This window comes from Nyctereutes procyonoides, unplaced genomic scaffold, assembly GCF_905146905.1.
Source record: "Nyctereutes procyonoides isolate TBG_1078 unplaced genomic scaffold, NYPRO_anot_genome, whole genome shotgun sequence".
Taxonomy (NCBI): domain Eukaryota; kingdom Metazoa; phylum Chordata; class Mammalia; order Carnivora; family Canidae; genus Nyctereutes; species Nyctereutes procyonoides.
In genome coordinates this window covers 4,830,353-4,855,909 of record NW_026575160.1, presented here as the reverse complement: position 1 = coordinate 4,855,909, position 25,557 = coordinate 4,830,353, and the positions used below count along the sequence as shown (strand labels likewise).

The 25,557-nt window shown below is 38.0% G+C and overlaps 1 protein-coding gene across 1 annotated transcript in view; it reads right to left on the bottom strand.

Moving 5' to 3' along the window:
* LRRC72 (leucine rich repeat containing 72) overlaps positions 1-14,486 on the bottom strand; it is a 38,605-nt gene extending 24,119 nt beyond the window's left edge. The window contains exons 1-3 of the mRNA XM_055314498.1: positions 14,400-14,486; positions 9,545-9,618; positions 4,724-4,793 (exon numbers count right to left, since the gene is read on the bottom strand). Coding sequence (XP_055170473.1) covers positions 4,724-4,793; positions 9,545-9,618; positions 14,400-14,486 — 231 coding nt within the window. The remainder of the gene's footprint in view (positions 1-4,723; positions 4,794-9,544; positions 9,619-14,399) is intronic.
* Positions 14,487-25,557: the final 11,071 nt, after the last annotated feature.

Genomic DNA, 25,557 nt, shown 5'->3' with positions numbered 1-25,557 from the left:
AACAGAAACATGTAAGAGCCCAAATTATATGGAATGCATGTGAGTACATTTTATTCTCTAACAGCTCTTGTACTCTACTATGGGATTTGTGCTGCTCTAAATCGTGTTTTAGAACAAAGTATATTGTGTATAAATGAATAAATAAATATGTATATACCTAAACTTTTTGAAGGAACCAACTAAAATTCCATGATATATGTTATAAAGTTACTTGAAAAAAAGTAGTAATTCAAATAATTCTTTACAAATATTTAAAATAGCATATTAAAGATAATTATTTCATTTTTAAATGACTTGCTAATTTTTTATATCAATGTTCCTTCTTAAAATACACTTGCTAATTTTTTATATCAATGTTCCTTCTTAAAATATACAAATGTGTGCTATTTACCAAATTCTCAATATGTGCTGAATACTTAGGAGATAGGAAACAATAACATATCTTAATGGCATAGAAGAACAAATCCAAGATATTTCTTGAAGTGATTTTGCTTATTTTAATCAGAACATTCTCTGGCCAATTGGTATGGAATATGTTATTATAAATAAGTTTTTCAATTATTTTTTAGATGATGAAGCTTATAAACAATGACTTTGTCAGAAAGAGGTTTTTTTTATTTAAGATTACTTTGTAAAATTGGACACCTATTTGGTCTTTGCTACATGGCAGAAACTCAGATTGCATTTTGGATAGTTGCTTGGCTGTCCAGAACATTCTACAGGTTTCTCATCAAATGCTTCTTCCAATCTGAGCCAAATGAAACATACCAAAATATTGCTAGTTCTTCCAGAAATGAAAGACTACCAGCATGTGGCACTAATACTATGAGTTCATTTTGATATCTGTAAAGGGAAATTTTCGAGGTGATGAGTCAAAACACAAATAGATCAAATGTGTAGACCATTTTAAATTATAGTATTAAAGGCAAGTGCTTCAACTTCCCATGGAAGGTAGGAAAGGATTGACCATGGACCTAAAACTCCCTTGGTTGGGCTTGCTGGAAGATGAGACAAGGAAGGGAGTCTTTTTTTTTTTTTTAATTTTATTTATTTATTCATGAAAGACACACACAGAGAGAGGGAGAGACACAGGCAGAGGGAGAAGCAGGCTCCATGCAGGGAGCCTGGGATCACGACCTGAGCTAAAGGCAGATGCTCAACCACAGAGTCACTCAGGCATCCCAAGGAAGGGAGTCTTTAGGAGGCCTCAGTCAATATGCATTTAAGAGCAGCTGCCTCTGGCTAATTGCATGAGGGGAGCTGAGCAGAAGGTCACCCAGAAATGGAGGTGATGCAGAACTAGTGACCGACTATGCAGAGTGCATCATGAAGGAACCAGAATTGCCTGAGCAAACCTAGGAAATCAGGGACATTGGAAGCACCTCTACCTATTTAATCTTATTACCATAATTGTGTTATGTGCCCATTCACTGACTAGCACTCACAAGGGTGATGGGATTATCCTGAATGACTTAGACAGTTCAGGATCCACTCCCTGGAACTAGGGACAGGGTCACCTAACTCAGTAAAAAGGAGACATATATACCAAAACCTTAATCCAGATTCTGCTGGATAGGTAAAAGAAGAAAATGGATATTGAATGGACAACAATAATATCTAGTACATACACCTCAACAAAATTACTGATTGAATAAACAAATAAACAACAAAGATGGGTTCATTTGACTACATTGTGCCTTCGTTTTTCCCAAATAGAGGGTAGTTTAAGATATTCACTAACATAGGAACAATGCCGATCACAAATTCAGACCACTGTTAACAAAATGGTGTAATTCTAAATATTTACATTTTTATGTCAACATTGATGTTTTTCACCACATCACTCCACACCATTTCTATGATGATAAATGACCTCTTAGTGGTGACTGTGGTGCTATCTAGATTTTCACAAAAAAGTAATAATCAAAATTTTACATATGAATTTTAGTGAAGTACTATCATAGCTAATGTGCTCATCAGAGTCGGGATCTTGAATAAGACTTCAATTTTTCATGGAGCATGAGTATTCAGGCAACTTAGCAACTGGTTAATTACTGACCAATAGGAAACCTCATATGAGCTTATTCACTTATCCAGTTAATGCTTAAAACTTATTTTGGAGGGGTACCTGGGTGGCTCAGATGGTTAGGCATTTGCCTTCAGCTTGGGTCATGATCCCAGGGTCCCGTGATTGGGCCCCTGCTTGGTGGGGAGTCTGCCTCTCCCTCTTCCTTTGCCCTTCTGCTCATTCTCTCTCTCACGCTCAAATAAATAAATAAATAAATAAATAAATAAATAAATAAATAAAATCTTTTAAACAAACTTATTTTGGATAAGATCGCCTTTCCACATTTTATGCCCTAAATAAGTCTATTATTATAAAGAATAACAACCAAAAAAGAACAAAATTAAGTGGTGATGATTTTGGAAATAATATAGTTAGCTTGTCAAACAAGTGGCCAAGCACAAAAAGAGAATTCAGCCTCCTGATGCATTCCTTCCCCACTCACTGCCCTTCAGAAACAAAAGAAAGTGAAATAGTTGACGGCATATACAACCCCTTCCTATGTACACAGTGTATCTGTAAGTCAACTGTGTGAAAATTCAATGACTGGAGATGGGAGAGCATTCACATTACCAAAAGCCAAAATGTATTTTTAAAAATGTCTAATCATATCTCTCCCTTTAGACCTACTGCTGACATTTGTACATGTTCTTCAGAACTGAACACCACAAGAGGCAAACATGAAAAAGAAAGATTATTCATTTATGCCACGCTTTTGAGGATTTCCATCTTTTTCTGATCGGAGGTCGCACACTGTGACCCAGGATAATTTTTGGCAGAGTGTTGAAAAGAGTTTTAAGCTTGTGTGCCTCAAAGTGGTGTGTGCACTTTCCATTTCAGTTGCTAGACGCCTGGATCTTAAAGGTAATCGTGTTTGTTCTCCTAAAATGACTTCAAGCTCATGAGACTTATGCTTACTTACACTTAATATGGGAAGCACTTTCATTTTCCATTTCCCACTTAGTCGATTAAAACAAAAGAAGACCGAAAATGCCATGTGATATTGAAATGCTTTTATAAACATGGCTGCTTAGGGATGCAGCATTGTGTGTCGGGATGACTGTTTTGACAAGTGGACTACTGTTGAAACGGAAATTATTTCTTTTCAATCAGCTGGTATTTGAAAGTCTAAATTCAAAATGTCCAGATTGGATCGTCAATTCCTAACGAACAAAATACAATCAGTTGGGAAGTCGAATTTTTGAAAGTTGAGAATAATCAACTGACTTGCTAACTCTAATGATTGTTTGGGTTTGCATTTTAGTTCAGCCCTGCTCTTTGACATGGAGGGCACGGGGAGCCCAGTCAGACACCCTGTAGGGGGGCAGTGGGAGGGCATTGCCTCCTGAACCCTGGTCTCTAAAAGAAGCTTTAAGGGCCATACTCAGTGACCTTGATGAGAGCTCCCTGCACTTGGGGACATGTTGGCTTAGTGTCTGGTACTTCCTGAGAAAACTAGATCTGCTTGGATAGCAGCTGGGAGATACCGCCCCCTGCCCTTGGCTTCTGACAGCTGGACAGAGGTATGGGAGTGCTGGCAACTGCATGCCAAGCCACTGAAGGCATACTGATCTGGGGTACTTTACCAGGAATCCCACCCAAGATAGTAGTCTGCTCCAGCTGGAGGGCTGTCAGTGGTAGGTACCACTGGGATCAAAGGGGAGGGGAAGTCAGGAGTGGCCAGCAAAGAGGAATTAGAGTCAGAGGAAGCTCCTCTTGAATAATCCATGAAGAGAAAAGAAGTTGACTTTGAACATCTGTTAGTGCCAGAAGGTACAGATGAGATGAGAAGAACTTTGGTTCTCTCTTGCCATTCCTCTACACCTCACCACTCCATAATAACCCTGGATAGGGCTGGAGAAGGGAAAGGAAAGGAGAACAGCCAGCCACACCTTCCTAGCTCATACAAAAGGCAAGTGGCCATCTGCAGTCAGCCCTAGCTGGATAAGCAAGAGAATGTAGGGAGATGTCTCATTTACAAATAAAGATTGAAAGTGGGTTACTATACTCTCTTGGACATTCTCCTTTTTTTTTTAATTTTTTTTAATTTTTATTTATTTATTGTAGTCACAGAGAGAGAGAGAGAGGCAGAGACACAGGCAGAGGGAGAAGCAGGCTCCATGCACTGGGAGCCCGACGTGGGATTCGATCCCGGGTCTCCAGGATCGTGCCCTGGGCCAAAGGCAGGCGCTAAACTGCTGCGCCACCCAGGGATCCCCTCTCCTTTTTTTTTTTTTTTTTAAGATTTATTTTAGAGACTGAGCAGGCATGCTAGCATGCAAGTGGGGGGAGGGGGCAGACAGAGAGAGAAGTTTCAAGCTGACTTCCCCGAGGAGCCCTACTTGGGGCTCGATCTCACCACCCCTGAGATCCTCATGGAGGCAAAACCAAGAGTCTGACGCTTAACTGACTGAGCCACTCAGGTGCCCTGACATTCTCATTTCTGAACTTGAACCATGACTAGGACTCCAATGGACTGTAAGATTTTGAATTATGTAAGAGAGACGAGAAAAGTCACTAACACTGCTGAAGTTTTCTTCCAGGAATCCAGGAAGAAATAGCCTATGCTGGCCAGTTGTGACAGGACATGAGAGACAAAGTAGAGATTAAAATGGTGACTTAATAACAGAGCTATTTAAAGATAAAATATGCCACTACCTTGTTGTGCTGTAGCCATAGGTATTTTAATTTTTTAAACCTAGATAGATCGATGACCTCTGTCAGATCCCTGGAGAGAAAATAAAAAGTGAACATTAGCAACAATTAATTTATTCAAGGGTAAGTGGGGTTATATAGTAGGACTCTGGAATAACTGGAAGGGCCTCTCTCTTCAGTCTTTCAAAATTGTTGGCACACCTACCTACTAATTTCCGAAATACCATCATTAAAACTTCGTTCATTTGGATTAAGATTTTTGTCAGTTAAAGGAAATGTCGAAGAAAAACACTTTATGACATTAATAGAATTTATACCCCGTTATGATTACATTTATTGGGACATCAATTTGAAAAAAAAATAAGATTTTACTGAGGACAGAGCAGAGGGGAAACAGTAAGCGTGGAAGACATTGGATTTGTGCCTAATTGTGGGAAACACTATTGGCTCCCACTTGGAGCAAGGTTCTTACTTTGGGTGTGTCCAGATCTTGGCCATATTGTATTTAAGATGTGGAAATGGCTGTATACTAAGAGACAGAGATGAGGTGAAGTGTTTTTATTCTTCCTTTGATGTTTATTTAATATGGGGTCAAAATATTACCATCCTTCTTGAACTGTGTGGGGAGTCCAGAACCTTGTTGCTGATGCCGCTCTCTCAGCAAAAGGACAGGCGTGGGGTGGGGAGGGGGAGTGACCAGCAAAGTGGGCAAAGCCCTGAGGACAGTTGGTCCTTGATGGCTGTGGGCTGGGATATTCAGATCTCTTTTATTTCTCAGGGCAGAAAATGTGTGCCCAGGTCAGATATGCATACGTAAATGTCTCTATGCATCAAACAGCACACACACTTTTCTAAGCCCTTAAACCATACTAAAGGTATACTAATGTTACATGTATTAACTCATTTTTGGCAACATCCTTTCACGAGTTTTTGGGTTTTTTTAAACTTTGGGACACTGAAGAACTAATCCTTATTTGAAATAGTTTAATGAAAATTTTATGACATTTTTATGAAAACAAATTTTTTTAAATCAGCAAACAATATTTCTAAACAAAAGGAAACTTTCTCACCAACTTTTTTTAGATTGAAAGATCTCAGAATTAAGAAAAGTTGAAGGAATATTGCAATAAAAGGTTGCATTGCCCTTATAATTTTTAATATTTTGCCACATTTATGCTCATTCTCTCTTATCTACATAAAATATATACTTATAATTTTCTTGCTGAATCATTTGAAAATAAATTGCACACCTATCATTGTTAGGGCTCTCACTCCTAAATACTTCAGTATGCATATCCCTCACACAGGGACATCCTCCTGAATAGCCACAATAACGTTATCACACCTAAACGTTAAATTGAATTAATTTATCTAACATTCTTTTCAGATTCAAGTTGTCCCTGTTGCCCCTATATTTCTTTTATAGTTTGCTTTTTTTAAATCCAGAATCCCATCAAAATTCATGCATTGCATTTTCAGTTGGTATAATCCCTTAGTATTCTTAAATTTAGAATATTTTCCTTTTATATTACCTTATCATTGAATTTTGAAGAGTCCAGGACAATTTTCAGATTGAATGTCTCACATTTCTGATTTGTCTGATTGCTTCTTCATGATTGACTTCAAGGTAGACCATTTTTCAACGACAAAGGTGGTGATCACTACACCACAGAAGGAGGCAAGTGATGCCACTTTGTCCCACTCTTAGTGAAGAGACTTCAGTCACTTGGTTCAGGCCATGTCTGCCAAGTCTCACCATTGTAAAAGCACAAATGCTGTCACTGAGAAGTAAGATGTGGGGCAAAACTCTGACAACTACATGTATGTCTCATCCCCCCCAAAACTTATTCAATAGCTTTAGCTTCAGCTGACGATGCTTACTGAATCAGAAGATTTGGGTTTATAAAAATGCTGACTTTTCTCATGCTCTCATTCTTTTTACATTTATTAGCTGATATTCTGTTAAATAGGTGGTGGGTATTAAGGAGGGCACTTGTAGTGAGCACTGGATGTTTTTTTTTTTTTTTTAAAGATTTTATTTATTTATTCATGAGAATGCAGAGAGAGGAGAGAGAGAGAGGCAATGCAGGCAGAGGGAGAAGCAGGCTCCATGCACCGGGAACCTGACGTGGGATTTGATCCCGGGTCTCCAGGATCACGCCCTGGGCCAAAGGCAGGCGCCAAACCGCTGTGCCACCCAGGGATCCCTGGATGTTTTATATAAGTGATGAGTCTCTAAATTCTGCACCTGAAACCAGTATTACACTGTAGATTAAGTAACTGCAATTTAAATAAAAACTTGGCAAGACCATCCACCCCTCCCCTTTATTTCTTTCAATCATTCTCTTTTCCACCTTACTTGTATTTGAAGTTTTTTTTAAAATCCTTTTCCATTTTTAAAAAAATTCTCAAATTATCCCAAGCAAAGGACTTCAAGCAGACTACATATCCTTTGGTCATGCACTATTAGTCTTTGAGTTCTCCTCTGGCACAACAAAATATTCCAGACTCTTCAAAAGCAACGTCTAATAGAAGTTATACACATGATGCACTCCCCCCTCTATCACTGTAGATATGTATCCTATTTCTGGGAAGAAGCATTTGTATCCTAGTATGGCTAAATTATTGCATTGGGCAAAAAAAAAAAAAAAAAAAAAAACCAAAAAAACAACAAAAAAAAACATTAGCTTCATCTGTTCCTGTGAAAAATAAAACAATCATTATGTGGTAGCAGAGAAACTCAAGCCCTGCTTAGAGGATTTCCCCAAGGATTTTCCAGAAAAGTTATTTTAATACATTAATACTTTGAAATATCACCTGTGTCAAATTAATGTCATTAATTTCCTTGCACTAGTGATATTGAGGCTGAATTTGCAGCTATTACATAATGTAATAAAGTGATTCCCTTTTAAAGGGATTTTAACTCAAGTCAGAAGAGTTAGTTCTACACATAAACCTGTTTGAAATCAATAATGGGCTGCTGCATTACAAGGTGACACCAATGGAAGGCAAAGAGGAGAAATCCTACTGACAGCAATGACCTGTGCTGACAATAGGATGTCAGCACTGTTGTTTGTGTTCTCCATGATTACTCAAGGAGACATTGATAAGATTCCTTTCCTCCCACCACTTCCCACTGCCACCCCACCCCCCAACCCCCCACCACCAAGGGCAACAGAGACAAATAATAGGCAAATAACCTAGTTTACTCAGTTTATTGGTCTCTGGACCAAGAAAACTTTCAAAAACATTTTTTGTATCCAGATGGATTAAATGTTAACTTAGTTTTCTTAGGATATAAAATGTATTGTCCTTCAGTAGAGAAGACCACTAATTGCCCACTGTCCCAGGATCAATATTTCTAACTTTTTTTCTAGTGTGGTAAAGCTTTTCTTATTGTTTTCTACTTAGCCTTGCAGTGTACTGTTGTTAAAATCATGAAAGGCTTAGAGTAGCAATCTTTTCACCACATAAAATGTATATTGTTATTGTAAAACTAACTGATCTATAGGAAGAGTCACAGCATGACTTTAAGTGTGATGGAATTATCTACCATATTTGTTCCTTTCTAAAATATATATTTAAAAAAATCTTACATTGGCCACCTGTTTTTCCCCTTACTACCAAGATATTCAGGACCATTACCAAGATAAATATTTTTCTCTGCACGTATAATCTAAAAAATTTTTACATAAAAAAGAAATCTGTTTATCAATAAAGGATTTCCTCAAATCACCAGAGATAAAGTGATTAACCTCAATGATAATGTGGGACATTTTCTCTAAAAAATAGCTGAGTTCCAAAAACAACCACCAAAAAGAGTAGCTGAGTTCCAAAGATTACATATGAGTAGAAGTATGTCAAGCTTATTTTAAAATCATACATAGAATTCACAGAAATAAAAGCATGAAGGAGGGAAAAGCAGAGTAGGAATAGGATCATTGTTATTAAATGCAAAGTATAGTTGCACAGATGTCACTTGTTGGCAAGTAAAAACTGTGGTGTCAGACTCCCATCCAACCCATAACATCCTCTTCCTCTTACACATCAATTCTATCTCAGGCACTGTGACTGTTTTGTAGATGCACCTACTTTGCTGACTGCCACCCTGGGAAATTGGAGGGGAATGAAAGGGGATTGATGAGGAAGAAGGTTTCCTACTTACCAGTAAAATTAGTATAGGGTAGGGGTTGTTGGCTAGGTGTATGGCATAATAGGGTTATTATTATAGTATAGGGATATAATGAGCCATTATTCTCTAATAATAGTAATAATATTAACTGTATCAATGCTTTTTGAGTGCTTCCTTTGTACCAGGTCTGCCTCTACCTTCTACTAACTCACTTCATCTTCACCTAACAACCCTGTGAAGAAGATAGCATTGTTCTACTTGGAGGCAGGAAGTTTGTCAGATAAAATACAAGCCCCATTTACATGTGAATTTTAGAGAAACCCAAGGAAGTGTGAGACAAATTTAATATTAAGGAAAAGTTATATTCGTTTCTTTGAAATTCACATGTAACCAGACTTTATTTTTAATTGCTAACCCTGATAGCCCTAACAGGGAGGTTGATGGCATGCCCAAGATCACCCAGCTGGAAGAGACAGGGCTAGGCTTCAGACTCAGCCTGGCTCTGTAATCTTTGTTTTTACCCACTTCGTCTTGCCTCTCTAAGAGAGACTGTGGATGCCAACAAATGGTAAAGTAATTAGAGGGTGGTATTTTCCTATCTAGTCCTTGGGAAAAACAATGAAAAAGAACATTTGAATCTGTGAAACATTATAATATGATGCTCTTCTATTTCTTATATAAAGAAGACTTACTTTTGAGAAAGGAACAGCTCATAGACATCAGCATCCCTCTTGCGGCCACATATCTTTAGCTGATCTTCAACTGCCTGATAACATATAATTAATCTGTCAAGCCACATTCCACTGAGCAAAAATACAGAGACATTTGCAGTCAATAACAATAACGTCTACAAGAAGATCAAAAGAAAGGTGAATACGGAGGCAACCACTCTAAACTGATAAATTCCAACACTACAATTATATATTATTTAATCATTTTTGTGGTTGAATTTCATTATCCTTAATCCTGGGCACAGATGTATAAATAATTTTTAATCAAAGAGAAAAAAATACGTATGTATATATGCACTAAAACCAAGTTTTCGATTCTCTATGGATCAGAGTGACTTGGTCTTTAAATATTCTTAAGTGTACTTTTGAACATGAAGAATTCATATTTATGGAAGATATTTAGTATCCTGATTGCAGGTAGAGTAGGATACAATGCACATTATCGTACAGGTGCTTGACATTGTAAATTTTCAATAAATGTCAGATGAATATATGAGTGAATAAATGTCATTTCCCTTTCTTTGCAAAGGTACAGTATCTTCATTCTTCACTGGTTACTAACATACTTGCACCGTGGGAATTTTTGCTGAAGAATAAGTAATTTTTATTCCCATAGGCTTTGTTTTGAAAATACAAATCCAACAGCAGCAATTTAAGAGCTTTGCTTTTTCTTAAGAGCCTTTGCTAAATTACAAAATAACATTTACAAGCCACATGACCTAAGATAATATGGAAAAATTAAAGCCCATCTATAATTTGTCATGAAGGAGTAAAGCTAACAAGACACAACAAAAGTGGAAAGTATAATTGTTGCACTACTGGAATCTGACAAACATTGTAATTATCAGAGTCAAAACAATGACCAAATTTCAGTTGGGATTTGCTGTGGGTGGTGAGGTTGTGATGTCAGTAATTGATTTATGAAATTTTGACAATAGTTTTGTTATTTAGTAGAAGACTTTAAGAAAAGTAAGATTTAATGGGATGAACAAATATTGAAAGGAGCGAGGAAGATAGATATATTAGGGACTGAGTGTCACTGCTAATTTATATCTCAAACTTCTTTGGTATCTTGTCACACAAGCTGAGTCTTGGGGCTTAGAGAATTCATTGGCTCAGGTGGAAGCATTTCCATCAGCATATTTAATGACTCCATAAAGAACAGTCTGAATTTAGGGGTTGGGAAAAAAACCATTGGATCAGGCTTAGCCTTCTGGGTCTAGATATTTTAACTTAAACATCTAAACTATTAGCTTCTACCATATACAGTCAATTGCAACTGTGTCAAAGTTTTGAGATGTTAAAGACCACTTAAAGTGAACTAAAACTTTGCAGCTCAGGGATCCCTGGGTGGCTTAGTGGTTTGGTGCTTGCCTTCAGCCCAGGGCCTGATCCTGGAGTCCTGGGATCGAGTCCCACGTTGGGCTCCCTGCATGAAGCCTGCTTCTCTTTCTGCCTGTGTCTCTGCCTCTCTCCCTCTCTCTCCCTCCCTCCCTCCCTCCCTCTCTCTCTCTCTCTCTCTCTCATGAATAAATAAATAAAATCTTAAAAAGAACTTTGCAGATCTTTATTAAATTATAAATGTGCTTTTGCCTTGATACCACCATTCTACATCTAGTGCTGACAAATACAGCAGTATGTGTGTGTCTGCACACACACAATTTGATTTTCATTGTTTATCTCAGCATATATTACCTACATTTGTGAGATATGCCCCATTAATGGGGATATAGGTTAAATTAATATGTAACTTCACAATAGGATACTGTGTAGAACTTAAAATTATAGAGATAGATAATTAGATATCCAAAGTAAAAATGCCATTGGCATTGTCTAACACTATTTTTGTTACCAATGACCTTTATTATTTATTTACTTTAGAGAAAAGAGGGAGAGAGAGAAAGCACAAGTGGGAGGGGTCAAGGAAGAGGGAGAGAGAAACTAAGGCAGACTCTGTGCTGATCATGGAGCCTGATGTGGGGCCCAGTGTGGGGCTCAGTCTCACCACCCTGAGATCACGGCCTGAGCTGGTGGCTTAACCAATTGTGCCAGCCAGGTGCCCCACCAATGACATTTATATGCATAGAAATGTATACACTTCAAACTGTTAACAAAATTATTACTTGAGATCACATGGGACTTTCATTTTCTGAGCATTTAAATATTATTTGCCAAAAATAAAACAAGAATAAAAACAATATTTGGACATTTAAAAATAAGCATGTATTAATTTAGCAATGGGAAATCAATACAAATTTTGAAAACGTTAGCCATGGAATGAATACTTAAGGATTGAAGTCAAATTTCAAAAATTAAGAGATGAAAAAGGAAATTGAAGCTATCAGCATACTACGTAGATCACTGGTGTAATTAATTATTTATTTATGGAGCTTTTTATCATGGAATGCTTCTTCCCCACCAAAAGTTTCATATGAATCTAGTAACAAGTATTAGCGTCAAAGTGCCAAAGAACACGAAAATGTGCCAAGAAGTTTTGAGTTTTAGTGAAGCCATGGTGGACCAATTCCAGTTCCCAATCAACACACAACTTCACGAGCAGCCTATTCCTTTCATCTAACGAAGCACAACAAGCATTCCTTCCCTCAACTATTTTATTTATTGTGGTAAAATATATTTAATACAGAATTTACTATTTCAACTGTACAGCTCTGTGAAATTAAGGACATTTACACTGTTGTGAAACCATGGCCACCATCCTTTTCCAGAAGTTTTCATCTTCCCCAAATGAAACTGTGTACGCATCACACACTAACTTTCCATTTCCCCTTCCCCCCACCAGCCCCTGGCAAACACCCTTTTATTTTCTGAATCTATGAATTTGACTACTCCGGGTACCTCATCTAAGTGGAACCAGACAGTATTTGTCCTTTTGTGATTGGCTTATTTCACAAAGCATAACATCTTCAGATTCATCATGTTGTGGTGTCAGAATTTCCTTCTTTCTTAAGGCTGAATCATATTCGATTGTAGGTAGTATATGCTCCATTTTCTTTTTCCATTTTTCTGTCTAGGGGCACTTGGGCCACATCCAGCTTTTGACAGAGCAAGGCCTCAGGAAAGTGAGTCTAGGAGCAGCAAATGTATGATGGGTCGGGGGGCAAGGGAACTGCAGACAGGAAGCAAGACTGCCTCTGGCGGATCAAGGCAAGGTGCCAGGATAGTGGCAAGTTTGAGGGAGCATGAGCAGACGTGACATAGGGCATGCAGAGAGAATTGATGGAAACTGGCAAACAATAAGGCAGAGTAAGGGTGAGCAAAATACCAAATGGTGATGGTAATGCGATGATGGGATGAGGAGAAGAAGACCTGGAAGGGAAAATGAATTCAGCTGGAAACACTGAAACTGTGGCACCAGTGGGACACCCGTGTCAAGGTGCACACCAGAAAGCTGCAGGTAGAAGAGTGGACCTTGCCTTGGTGTGTGCAGCCTGGCAAGTCAGGTCAGTGCATAGGAGAGAATGGTACCCACTTAGACTGTTGGGAAGTACCCACATTTAGAGAGAGGAGGAGGAAATCAAGCTGGGAAGACAGAAGGAAGGTTTGGAGCAATGGTTACAAAGTGAGGAGAAACAAGAGCACAGTGGGAGGCCAGAAAGCAGATTTCAAGAAGGTAGGATTTCAACCTGCAGCATTGTGGAGGGTAGTGAAGGATATTACTCAAAAGAGGTGTTGAATTTGGACAATAATTTCAGTTGTCTCTTGGAGGGGGGGAGTGCAGTCAGATTTCAAATTAACTCATTGACCAAACAGGGCAATAAAAACAATCCAACATGGAATTGGGGTGTGGGCAGTTCTGGCACAGGACAGGAGCAGCTTCCTGGTCCACCACCCCATGCCTTAGCATCTACATAAAATAGGGGGAAAAAATGTTTGAAAATTGTTGGATTGTTAAATCCCGGAAGAATGAAGTCTCTATTAGAATCTATAGAAGAAAACATTCTCTTTGGTGATTTACCTTCGGTCACGATAAGTTTCCAGAGCTACACACAACACACAGGCACCACAACTTGGTTAGGACAGTGTGAGTAGCTTTCAAATCTTTTTTTTTTTTTTTCAAGATTTCACTCTTTTTTTTTTTAATTTTTATTTATTCATGATAATCATACACACACACACACACACACACACACACACACAGACAGAGACACAGGCAGAGGGAGAAGCAGGCTCCACGCACCGGGAGCCCGACGTGGGATTCGATCCCGGGTCTCCAGGATCGCGCCCTGAGCCAAAGGCAGGCGCCAAACCGCTGCGCCACCCAGGGATCCCAGCTTTCAGATCTTTATAGAACCCCCAGCCTTGGTTTACGTGGCAGCCCCAAGCCTCTTCGGATGGGTCCTGGAACTCTTCAACACTTGGGTAGCTCCCATGTCCGACAATTCTGACCCACCCCCCACCCCCAAGCATTCTTGAAGCTTTTATCTTAACTGGCCTCAACTCTACTGTCGGACAAAGAAACTTTCCTCGTCAGGGTGTCCCTTTGCACATTGGGGAATGGCATTTCTGGGTTACACGTATCTTTTGGAGAGTCAAGACTCCAAATGTATGGCTTTAGTACCTAATCTCTGAACTGCTGTTGTTATACATGTGGCAGAGGGTCAGCCGGGAAAGGTTCCTCCCGCAAGTCCGCTAGTGGGGCTCAGAGGCATCCCCACGCCCGACCCCGGAGGTCATGGGCCTCCAGCCCCGGGGAGCGCCCGGGGCTCCCCACGTTCCACCCCCTCCGGCCCACCCCAGGCTCCGGCATGGACCCGAGGGGCTCGCAGCCTGCAGAAGGTGGGGGGGGGGCGCTTACCTTACGGCTGACCTCCAGGGCAGCTTCCCGAGTCCTGATTAACCGTCGGGAGGCACCCCCGGGCAGATGGTTCGGGTCCCAAGCCATCAGGGCAGCGGGGAAGGCAGCGGCATCCAGCATCCACCCAAGCCAGCCCACAGCTCATTGTTCTGTTACCAACAGTTACGCCATCTCGGCATCTCAAAGCCAATCCAGACTAGGGAAGATGTGAAGCCAATCCCTGACCTCTGTGACGTTTTCACGTGAGGCCCTGCATCGCCCATCACGTCGGACCTTGGACAAACTCGTGCTTCTCCAGTGTGCGCTGAAGCTGGCTGTGGATGCCAGAGATCAGGTGATTACCCCAATGGCAATCACCCAACTAATAATAATTTCATTGATTTGAGCTCTAAATATCAGAAAATTTAGCCTTCTGAGGATTAGATGTACCACTGGCCACATGTGGGGGTGAGGGTGAAGGAATGCCCTGCAGAATCCTAGTGGAGCTTGAACCAAAAAAGAAAAAAAATCAGGACTGCTAACCCTGCCTTTATTTACATTTTGACATTCTACTCTTTATAAATGCTGTTGCATTAATTTTGAATTTCTAAAACAATATATATATATTGCAAAGGACATTTGTTTTGGTTGCTGAGTTTGAATGCCTTACATTTTTGTACTAAGGCCGGTGTCTTACTTGCCTCATCCTAGACCCAGTTCCAGGATGGAGGTGGAGGTGGCAGTATCCAGGAGCCCGAGATTCCAGGAGCACAGAACAATGGAACTCTTGGCTGTGAAGAGTAAGTGCATGTTGGTTCAGTAGCTGAAAAGTCTTCCCACTGGCAGGAAATGGGTAAGCTGAGCCATTATTTGGCAAGTTTTTTTCCAGTCTTTAAGTTGTTATTGTTAATTGATGGCTCCCCTAGTTCTATTGGAATCTCTTGCCTAGACTATCTTATGATCTTCTTTATGTGACTTTTGTTCCCCTCTAGCTTGGGATACTCTGGAGGCAGGAGTCTGTCTATGCCATCATTGTTTTCTGCTAGGGCCTACTAATATACTGCATTCAGTAAATGTTGATTCAATTGAATTAGTTGGTTTTTTGGGTCCACATTTGAACTTGAGGTCTAGAATTAAATGTAGGTTTTAGAAACGAGTCAGGTTACTTGCATTAAAAAAAAATGCTGGAGGGATGCCTGGGTGGCTCAGCGGTTGAGCATCTGCTTTCGGCTCAGGGCATGATCCCATGGTCCCGGGATTGAGTCCCACATCGGGCTTCCTACATAGAGCCTGCTTCCCTCTCTGCCAATGTCTCTGCCTGCCTCTCTCTCTCTGTGTCTCTCATGAATAAATAAATAAAATCTTTTTTTAAAAAAATGCTGGAGTTGGAATAGAGTATTTAAAAATGACTCAAAGAAGTCAAACACACACTCTTTTAATACTTCTGAAAATGTATTTGGGTCTGGTGGAGGTGGGTGGGTAAAAGTCTTCCAAGTTATCACAGAAGAAGTGATCATCTGAGAACGACTGTCAAAGTGGTTTTATATCCCAGAAATAAAAATCAGTTGAGTGTGGGATCCCTGGGTGGCACAGTGGTTTGGCGCCTGCCTTTGGCCCAGGGCGTGATCCTGGAGACCCCGGATCGAATCCCACATCGGGCTCCCGGTGCATGGAGCCTGCTTCTCCCTCTGCCTATGTCTCTGCACCTCTCTCTCTGTGACTATCATAAATAAATAAAAATTTTAAAAAAATTCAAAAAAAATCAGTTGAGTGGAATGATCCACTGAGAAAATGTATACAATAATTTACTGGCCTCTTGCCTCCCATTTTTGCTATTAATATGGATTACAGAATTTCAGATATCATTCATGTATATAATACGTGAAAAAAATGGAAATGCATACTATTTGTTCAACTCCGTACATGACACAGATGTGTTTTAGAATCATATGCAAAATACTTTTACAGAGCATCTTACATAAGTAAACTACTAACTAGTTAATTTCTACTAAAATCACATTTAAAAATAGTATCCTTTATTCTTTCATTTTACTCAATATTAAGAAGAGAAAAAAGAATTTTAAAAAACAGCTCTATTCTTCGTAAAGGAACTCAGAAACTCATTTATTATGAGGTCTTAATGTGTTCTCTCCTTGGGAAAAATTCACAATTTAACTGATCCTGAGGACTAAAATAATGCAAATTTAATTATAGACGGTCAAAGATGGAAGTTAGTGAAGTACTTTTTTGGTAAAAGGAACTTCCTAGAAATCCTCACATTGGTGGCATAAAATTTTTACAAAAGAGGTATCCCTACCAGAGTGAGCAGAGAGATTTTTTACCTCTATGAGATGGGATTATAGCCTCAGGAATTCAGCTTGAAATTTAAAAAATCCATGTAAAATGCACATTCTGCTTTACAATCAATCTTGTTTTAATATAAAAATAAAGTGGCTCCCCTAATTCCCCTCAAATCTTTGAGTAATATTTACATTGAAGCAAGACACCCTGTGTTTATCCTGTGGCTTTACCTCCCTGGCATACTGCCATTGCCTGCAGGGGTATGCATACCCCAATTTGAAAGCTCTATCATATCATGTATGTGGCTTTGGATAAGAAGAAAGAGCCTGTGCTCCAAGTCAGGGCATGTGGGGTTTGGTCTCAGCTCTGACATTAACCAGTTGCTGGCCATTTTCAAGTCACTTAATGTCTCTGGGATTCAGTTTCTTCAATATAAAATGAAGAAGTTGAAAGTTCAGCTCAAAAATCTATTGTTTAATTATACTCCTCTAGACAAGTAGTATGTATTATTCAGAGAGTAAAAGGTTCATGTTGAGATGTTGACATGCAATTGTTTTTTTAAAGAAGAATTTTCCAGTGGAAAATGTGTGAGAAAAAAGTTGTGTATGTGATGGTTATTATTAAAGCTAAATAATAAAAAAAAATCTCTCTAATTTTGCCTTGAGTAATTCTAGTAATCAGTCTGGATGCTATTCTTTCCAAGCAAATGAAAAATATTTATTACATGAAATAATCATTATCAGCCATTTTCTACTCTGTAGAATGTGCATAAAATGAGCAATACATCAACCACAATCAAAACATATTCTTACATATAAAAATATATCTTTTATGGTATTTCATAAGTACAGTATCAACATTCTCATTGTTATAAGTTTAGGTAAAATATTATTTTAGTTGACAAGTACAATTTTTTGTTTGTTCGTTTACACAAAATGAGAATGAAATGGAACATTGAGAATTCATGGAATTCTCCATGAGCTTTTCATGTTACTGCAAGTTTTATAGGAAGAGACACTGACTGCCTTTGTTCAGGACCATATTTAAAATTTTTGTAATGAACACCCTTGGAAGATATAGTGTTTACCTCCTGAGCAAAGAGTGAGTGTTTTTTGATATTTTTGTTTTTTTTTTCTTCACTAAGCAGCATTATAAAAGTAATGTCTCCTTCCCTTATAATAGTATATGTGCTGCCAAAGCAAGCACTCCTTCTCTTTTAATAAGGTTGAGATCAGGAAGGCTTTTACTGCCCAGTATAAAATATTTGGATTTTCTAAACTCAGTGTTCCTCTCCTCTAACACAACCCACTGTATGTGACCACATCACTTGGCCTGCTTCTCATTGCCCTTTGGAAATTGTGGCTGGAGGCATTGGCGCAAATACTGATACTCAGGTTGTGCTTTTACTGTGAGTAATAAACTGCCCTTAATCTCTGACCCAGAAGTCTTGTATCTTCTGCTAGCACCTATGAGACTGTGGCTTGCTAACTAAATTCTGCCTGTGTAGGTTTTGGGTTTTTTTTTGTTTGTTTGTTTGTTTTTTAAATGGAATGGGTCCGTATCATTTGTTCTTCAGCTTTCATATGTCTCCTTACCACCCCGTGAACTTCCATCTTATAAATTCAAACTACTGAGTTGAATTGTTGCGTTATGTTCCCTTGTAACATTTCTTATGGTTTATTTATTCATTACCCTATTGATGGACATTTATGTTGTCCAGCTTTCTTTTCTCTTTGCTATGATAATCAATGTTGTAATAGTGTTTTTGTGCTCCTGAGTATTCCATTAGGTGAAATTCCTTGATGGTTTTAATGAGTCATGTATGGGTGTCTTTTTCTCCATAGGATATATTGTTCAATCTTGCCAATCTAATTGGAGAAAATTTTTATCTTGATGTTTTAATTTATACTTATTGAGTGAAGTTGAGTGTCTTTCAAATACTTATTGGCCCTTTGTAGTTTTTTTTCCTGTGAATTGTCATTTCATGTCAGTTGCTTAACTTTGAACATGCAGATGAAAATGACTGAAGCCCTACAAGCTAGATCTATGGAGGTTCCCAGTCATTACTTGAATCATCCAATGACTCAAGTCATCTTGTAGTATCCCATGCAACTGTTTTCCCTTGTGCTCCTCTGCCTGGCTAATGCCTGCCACCCCTTCAGACTGCTGAGATAAACTTTATTTCTCTGTCCCTAAATTACTCTCACTGATCTCTAGAATCCATGCCTAGAATGCCATCATCTGCTGTTTTAAGTGTTATGGTTGTTTAAATTATCAGTGATGGTGGGTTCTGAGCTAATAGGGAAGCATCAATCTCTTCTCAACCCTGCGACACATTTTGTCATCATGGTTCTGGAAGAACATTGCCCATATATATTATTTCTTGAATTCTCATAGTCATTTCTGGTTCTTCCTTATCTACTTTATTTCCTCTCAAAATTCACACACAATCCTCCAAATAGCTACCTGGATGGAACGGAAAGTGGTTCTAATTTAGAAACATTTCTACACTGTCTGGAAAAGCTAGAAACCTGTAGATAGAACTGCGGCTTCACCAAATAATAAAATTTTCAATTCTAAACCTTTGCTGGTTTTGGTGTGATTTTACATTTTTTCCAAGATCAGTGGGTCCCATGTCTAACCTCTATCCATGCCCTCACATAGTTACCCTTTGACTATTCCATGTGCCTAGAGGAGCACATGCCCATCAGGGTTCTAGGTATAGAGCATGAAAAAGATGATTGGGCAAGAACTCCAGGTGGGCTCATCCTCTTGTCCCTTGGGGTGGGCAGGATTAGGGGGTGTTGAGTCCAGAGGAACATCTGAGCAGAGGTTTTTAAATCATGGAGCCTAGGACAGAAAACCTCTTGCCTGAAATTAGAAATAGTAATTGGGTGGAAATGCCATTCAATTCTTTAAAATTAATTTCCATTATAGGATTTCATTTTGTCATATCATTAAAATTACTAACCTTTTCATCACTTTGTTCAATTTAGACTTCATGAGTTATTGATAGGGAAAAATTTACCCTAAATTGGCAGAGAAGTCTTGTTAATACTAGCAGGAATGCTGTATTTTGTCACACATATAACAATCAGGCATTTGAAGCATAAATTCTCTTTTTATACTAATGTGTGGGGATATGTGTGTGTATATGTACACATACATGAACGTGTGGGTGCATGCACACATGCATATGTATATACATACATTCCCACACTTATGCACGTGTGTGCATGAGCACACACACAAACAATAGACAACCTCTGCAATACTCCCAGTGATCCCTACATCCTGGTTTTCACATCCTTCTGTAACTCCCTTCCCTTGCATGTGGGACAGATTCATGGGCTTCTGATAAATAGAATATGGCAGGAGGATGGGATATCACATCTGAGATTAGATTACAAAAGGACTGTGGTTTCTGTCTTGGGCACCTTTTCACTTGTTCTCTGGCCTGGTCTCAGGTAAACTTGCTATCAGTTGTGAGCTGACCTAGAGAAAGACCCACATGACAAGTTATTGTTGTCTCTGGCCAAAAGCCAGAGAGGACCTGAAGCCTGCCAATAGCCACTGGAGTCAGCTTGGGAGTGGATCCCCCACTGAAGTCTTCAGATAACTATACCTGTGGTCTGACTTATAGCCTTGTGGGAGACTCTGACCCAGAGGTACCCAGTTGAGCCACACTCAGATTCCTGACATGCAAAATGGAGATAATAAATGTTTGTTGTTTTAAGCTTATACATTTTGAAGTAATTTGTTCTGTAGCGATAGATAACTAATTATACATTTATATGTGTATTATTGTACTACATGTATATGAAATATGTACATATGAATTTAAGTTGTAAGTTCAAGGAGAGCTGAAAAGCTCTATTTCTGTAGTCTACTTGGTTCTTCTCAAAAGAATTCTTGTCCCTCTTACCATATGTAGTAAAAATTTGACAAATTCTCATCCTGACAATTTCCAGATTAATATTTAAATCTGGAAAGCCAAATTTAATTTTCGAATGTTAGCTACATGCAACCACATGTTTAGATGCAAAAATAAATCCAATTCTTTTATCATAATAGTTGGTAATTTAGTTGAAGGATAATTTTAAAAGTATTTTTTATTAAACTACAACTTAATCTAAGTTATGTTGACTTAAAAATCATTGCCTGAATGATTACTATTAGCAAGTCAATATTTTTTTCATCTCTTTATGAAAATTTTTTCAAATGTGATCTATACTTTAAAAAACAATGGGACAATATAAAGTACTATTATTTTGTCAAATTTGGGGTGTTATTTTGGGGCTCAGTTTCAACTCTCCGCATAACAGGTTTCTCTGAGACTCTTAACCATCTGAAACTGCTGATTTTCTTCTCCATACTTCCATAACTTTTAAAGAACAGTTCAGAATGAAGACTGAGATAAGAAGTCATTTTCCTTTATGGCCTGAATTAGTTTTGCATAATAAGATCACTGGTAGCAGTGGCATCCAAAATTCTCAGGGACAGATTATTTGTTGTTCTTATTTACACATACTACTGTGACAGAGAGAGACTCTCAAACTAGCTCCAGCAAGTTACCATGTGTGGCCAGACTTGGACCATCAAGCCACTTAAAGAGCTCTTCTTTCTGCATGCGGAAGCTATTTTAGATGACCCGATGTCCTTCATTTATGTGTTCATTCATTCAGTTAGGCATTTAAATGGACTGAATCCCTACCATAAATCACATACTCTGCCAAGGAATGGAGAATGTGAATAAGACACTCCAAAGAAAGACAGTTACGAAGCAAATAGTATTAGTACCCATAGCTCTAAACACACTTTAATTGTGTTTGGTTCTGCTTGATATTGGCTGGCATTCAAATGGATCGTTAAAGATGTTACTATTATTTGCTTAGAGCCTAAAGTGTTTCAATTACCCTTGTACAGAATTCCAGAGTGTCTTATTGACTGTAATAATTGTGTGCTGTTTATTGCCTTTATTCAGTTGTAAGGTTTTTATTAATGATGCTTTCATTACCAACTTTTCACACAAAGCAAATAGGAGACAAAGGTTCAATAATCATTTTAATTATAGACACTGCATTTTGGAAAGTAGTTCAGAAGAAATCTTTTTCAGAACTACAAAGACATGGAGAGACTTTTTGCATTGCAAATTTAATGCTTCTAAAGTCTTAGAAAATTTTTTGTTTGTTTCATGAATTCATTTTAGGTCATAACAAAGAAAGAAAATGTGGTTCCACATTTGGGGTACAGTTTCCAAGAAGTTTGGCAGTTTTCCTTAAATTTGGGTAGAAAAGATAGACAAATAGCTCATTTAGGCTTTGCCCAATTCTTTACCTTTTACCTAGTCATCTGGATTGTGCTGTAAGAAGCAGAAATCAAGCTCAAGTCCTACTTTTTGTAGAGGTGATGGTTGTGAGTGCGTTTTGCAAGCATGGACTATTAAAAACAGGAGGGGGAATAAGGGAAAGGGAGAGAAAGACTAGAACAAAGGAGAAGGAAGAGAGAAAGCAAAAGGAAAGAAAAACAGAAGGGAAGGGGGTGGAGAGAAAAGAGGAGATGGTGGGTGAAGACAAGAAAAAAAAAGAAGAAAACAAATGTAAAGAAACAGGTAAGAGAGAAAGGGAATTGAGTATGAAAGGAAGGGACATAATTGTGATTAGGAATTATATTATTGCCTTTTGATCACCTTCATCTTTTAAAAAGAGATGTCCTTCTTTGGGGGCACTGCTTTGTCCCTGATTGTATGGCCCAAGGGAGGCTGATAATTATAGCTCTCAAAGCTCTTGGCATCAAAGGTGGGGCATATAAGCCAAGATTAACTAAGCAGAATAATTACTCCTAGATTTTTCAAGTTAGAACTAAAGGGAAAAGAAGGGGTCTGTTCCTGGTGGTGAAGCTATGTGGTGGAAGATCTAAAGTTAATATTACATGTTGTCTTCAGTAATCACTAATTTGCTCTCTATCTTTAAGGATTTACTTGAACTGGATATTTAATATAAATGGAATAATATAAGTCTAGCTTATTTCACTCAGAAGGATGTTTTGGAAGTTCATACATGTTTTAGCATGTATCAGCAATTTCTTCTTTTTAAGGCTAAATAATATTCCTTTGTATTGATATACCACAGTTCATTTATTCATTCACCTATTGATGGACCCTTGGGTTGTTTCTATCTTTTGGCTATTGTGACTAGTGCTGCTATGTAGATTTAATTGTAAATCTTTGTTTGAGCTCTTGTTTCAATTCTTTTAGGTGTATGCCTAAGAATGGATTTACTGGGTCGTATAGAAATTTTGTTCAATTTCTTGAGGAGCTATCAAAAAGCCTCTCTACAGTGGCTGCACCATTTTACTTCCAGCCGCAGTGTATGGGGTTTGAAGTTCTCTGTTGCTTGCCAACATTTGTGGTTTGCATTTCCCTAATGACTAAAGATGTGTCTTTTCAGGTGCATGCTGCCCATTTGTGTAACTTCCTTATTAGAGAAATGTTTATTCAAGATTTTTGCCTATGCCCATTTTTAAATTGTTTCATTTGACTTTTTTTCTTTTTCTTTTTCAGCTGTAAGAATTCTTTATATATTCTGAATGCTAGCCTCTTGTCAGTTATAAAACTTGCAAATATCTTCTCCCATTCTCTAGGTTGTCATTATAACCCAACGATTTTCTGCGGACAGTTTCTACCCCTTCTTTAATACCAATTAGAACTTATCCTATGTGTATTATTATTGAGTATTCTTTTTTATACTTTATCCTTATAATGAGAAGTTTGGTTAAAGTACAAATGAATTAGAATAGGCATTACATGACCCTACCTCCCTGGCTAGTTTTTGGTCTAAATGTGGGAACCTAAATATAACTGGACTTCATAACCTAGCCACAACTATTGGTCAGCTACAGAAGCCAGTACAATCAGAGTTCCTGCCTAGAATTTTTTCATTGTGCTATTAGTGTATGAGCCTAGAAGCTGCTATTAGCCATGTTTCTACATAGAAAGTGGATTTATAGTAGAAGAGCTAAAACTAACATACACAGCAAGAGAAGGTTAAGTTTAACAGTCCCTGTTAGTCCCTCCTTTTAGCTCCACACTTGCTTCTGGTTCACTGCAGTTTGGTTATGCAAGTCAATATACTTTCATTTTGGTTTAAGGTAGTTTGCATTAGATTTCTGTACTTTAAATCAAGAGTCCAACCAAGTTAGTTAGTTGATGTAGTAATAATCTTAAGGATGTACCTCATAAAATCCTGGCATTTTCACATATATTGTCATTTCTTGGATCTAGATCTGGCCACACTGACCCTAATTTTTACCGTAACATTTGCTTAGAACTTGTAACCTCTCTGCCCCTGCCGTCCACTAATAACTAATAGGAAAATGTGAAATTATTTTTGGTAGCATTGTATCTTTCTATTTCTCTCTAAAAATCTACATTACAGTAATTGGATAGCTGCCAAGATGTTGAAGTACAGCTACATTTTTAAATTAATTATCATAATCCCGTTTGCAGTTTCTATCAGTAACTGGAATGAAGGTTATAGAAAGAGCATTGACAAAAAGGAATGTGTTGTGTAATTTAATGTATCCTAAATGTAGGTGGTCTAAAAACTATTTTACCGCATTCCTACTTTTACCCTAAACTTTAAAAATTCTGTCACTAAAGTGTGAATACCATTCAACAAAAGAAGTCAACTAAACCCTTTATATAACATTATTTTAAATAATCTTTTCTATATTTCGAAGTCAGATTGTATAGTTAATCCATCTACCTATTGTAATATTAGGTGGTGAAAAATGTCTTGCATCCTGTCTCTATACATTCTTTTTCCATTTCCTTTTGTTGACTTTAGTTATATTTTAAATCATAGCTTTAGTAACTAGGATTTCTTTGGGTGAAGAAAATCCCTTATTTCCGATCTTTGTCATTTACAAATTAGTGACTCAAAGTATTACATGTGCACTCCCATAATTGTTTATCTTGGTGTGGCCCATGCTGAATATTATTGCTGCTATCAAAATTATTTTGTTCTTTGACATGATCTCTTGGTAGTTTTTGGTTATGTTTTCTCTAAACGTTCAGGAATTGCTTGTCGGAAATCCCTTGACAAGAAAATTTACCAAGAACGTTACTGGATTGATAAGCTTGACAGTTTCTTTGCTAAAAAATTCTAGCTTCCAGAACTTAACTTCTTCTTACCCTACAGCTATTTTTTTCTTATGTCATTGTCTCCATATACTATTCTTATTTGAATAAGCTATTTTTTATTAATTTCATTTTATTACTTTGATATGGATCAAACCTAAACTGTATAACTATGGTAACATAACAAGTTTACACTTTGTATTAAGATAATTTAAGAAACTTTATTTAACTGGTGAAATGACGATGAGGCTCTCATCTAACTCTACCTAGGAGAGACCCATTGGAAAATCACAAAGTCTGGCTATAGCTTTTTCCTATGGCAGCTTCTATACCCTGGATCCTGTATAAATGATAAATGATCTTGATTGTTGCTTCTAATAACTCTGAGTATAAGTCCCTCTGATTCATCCTGTACAGAATCACTAGCAGACTTATTGTCAGGGACAGGTGCTAATTTTGGATAAAGGGATTGTCATCAGTTATAATGTTTTTCATTATAATATCAGGGAAGTTTTACATGCTTAAATAGCAAGGAAATATCTTGCATTTATTAACAAGAAGTCCAAAGGGAGGTCAGTTCAAGGTTCTATAAAGTCAGGGCCAGGGCTCCAGATCTCTGCTAGATTTAAATCTTACATTCCTCTAAGTTGGCTTTCTTTTTTTTTTTTTTAATTTATTTATGATAGTCCCACACAGAGAGAGAGAGAGAGAGAGAGAGAGAGAGAGAGAGAGAGAGAG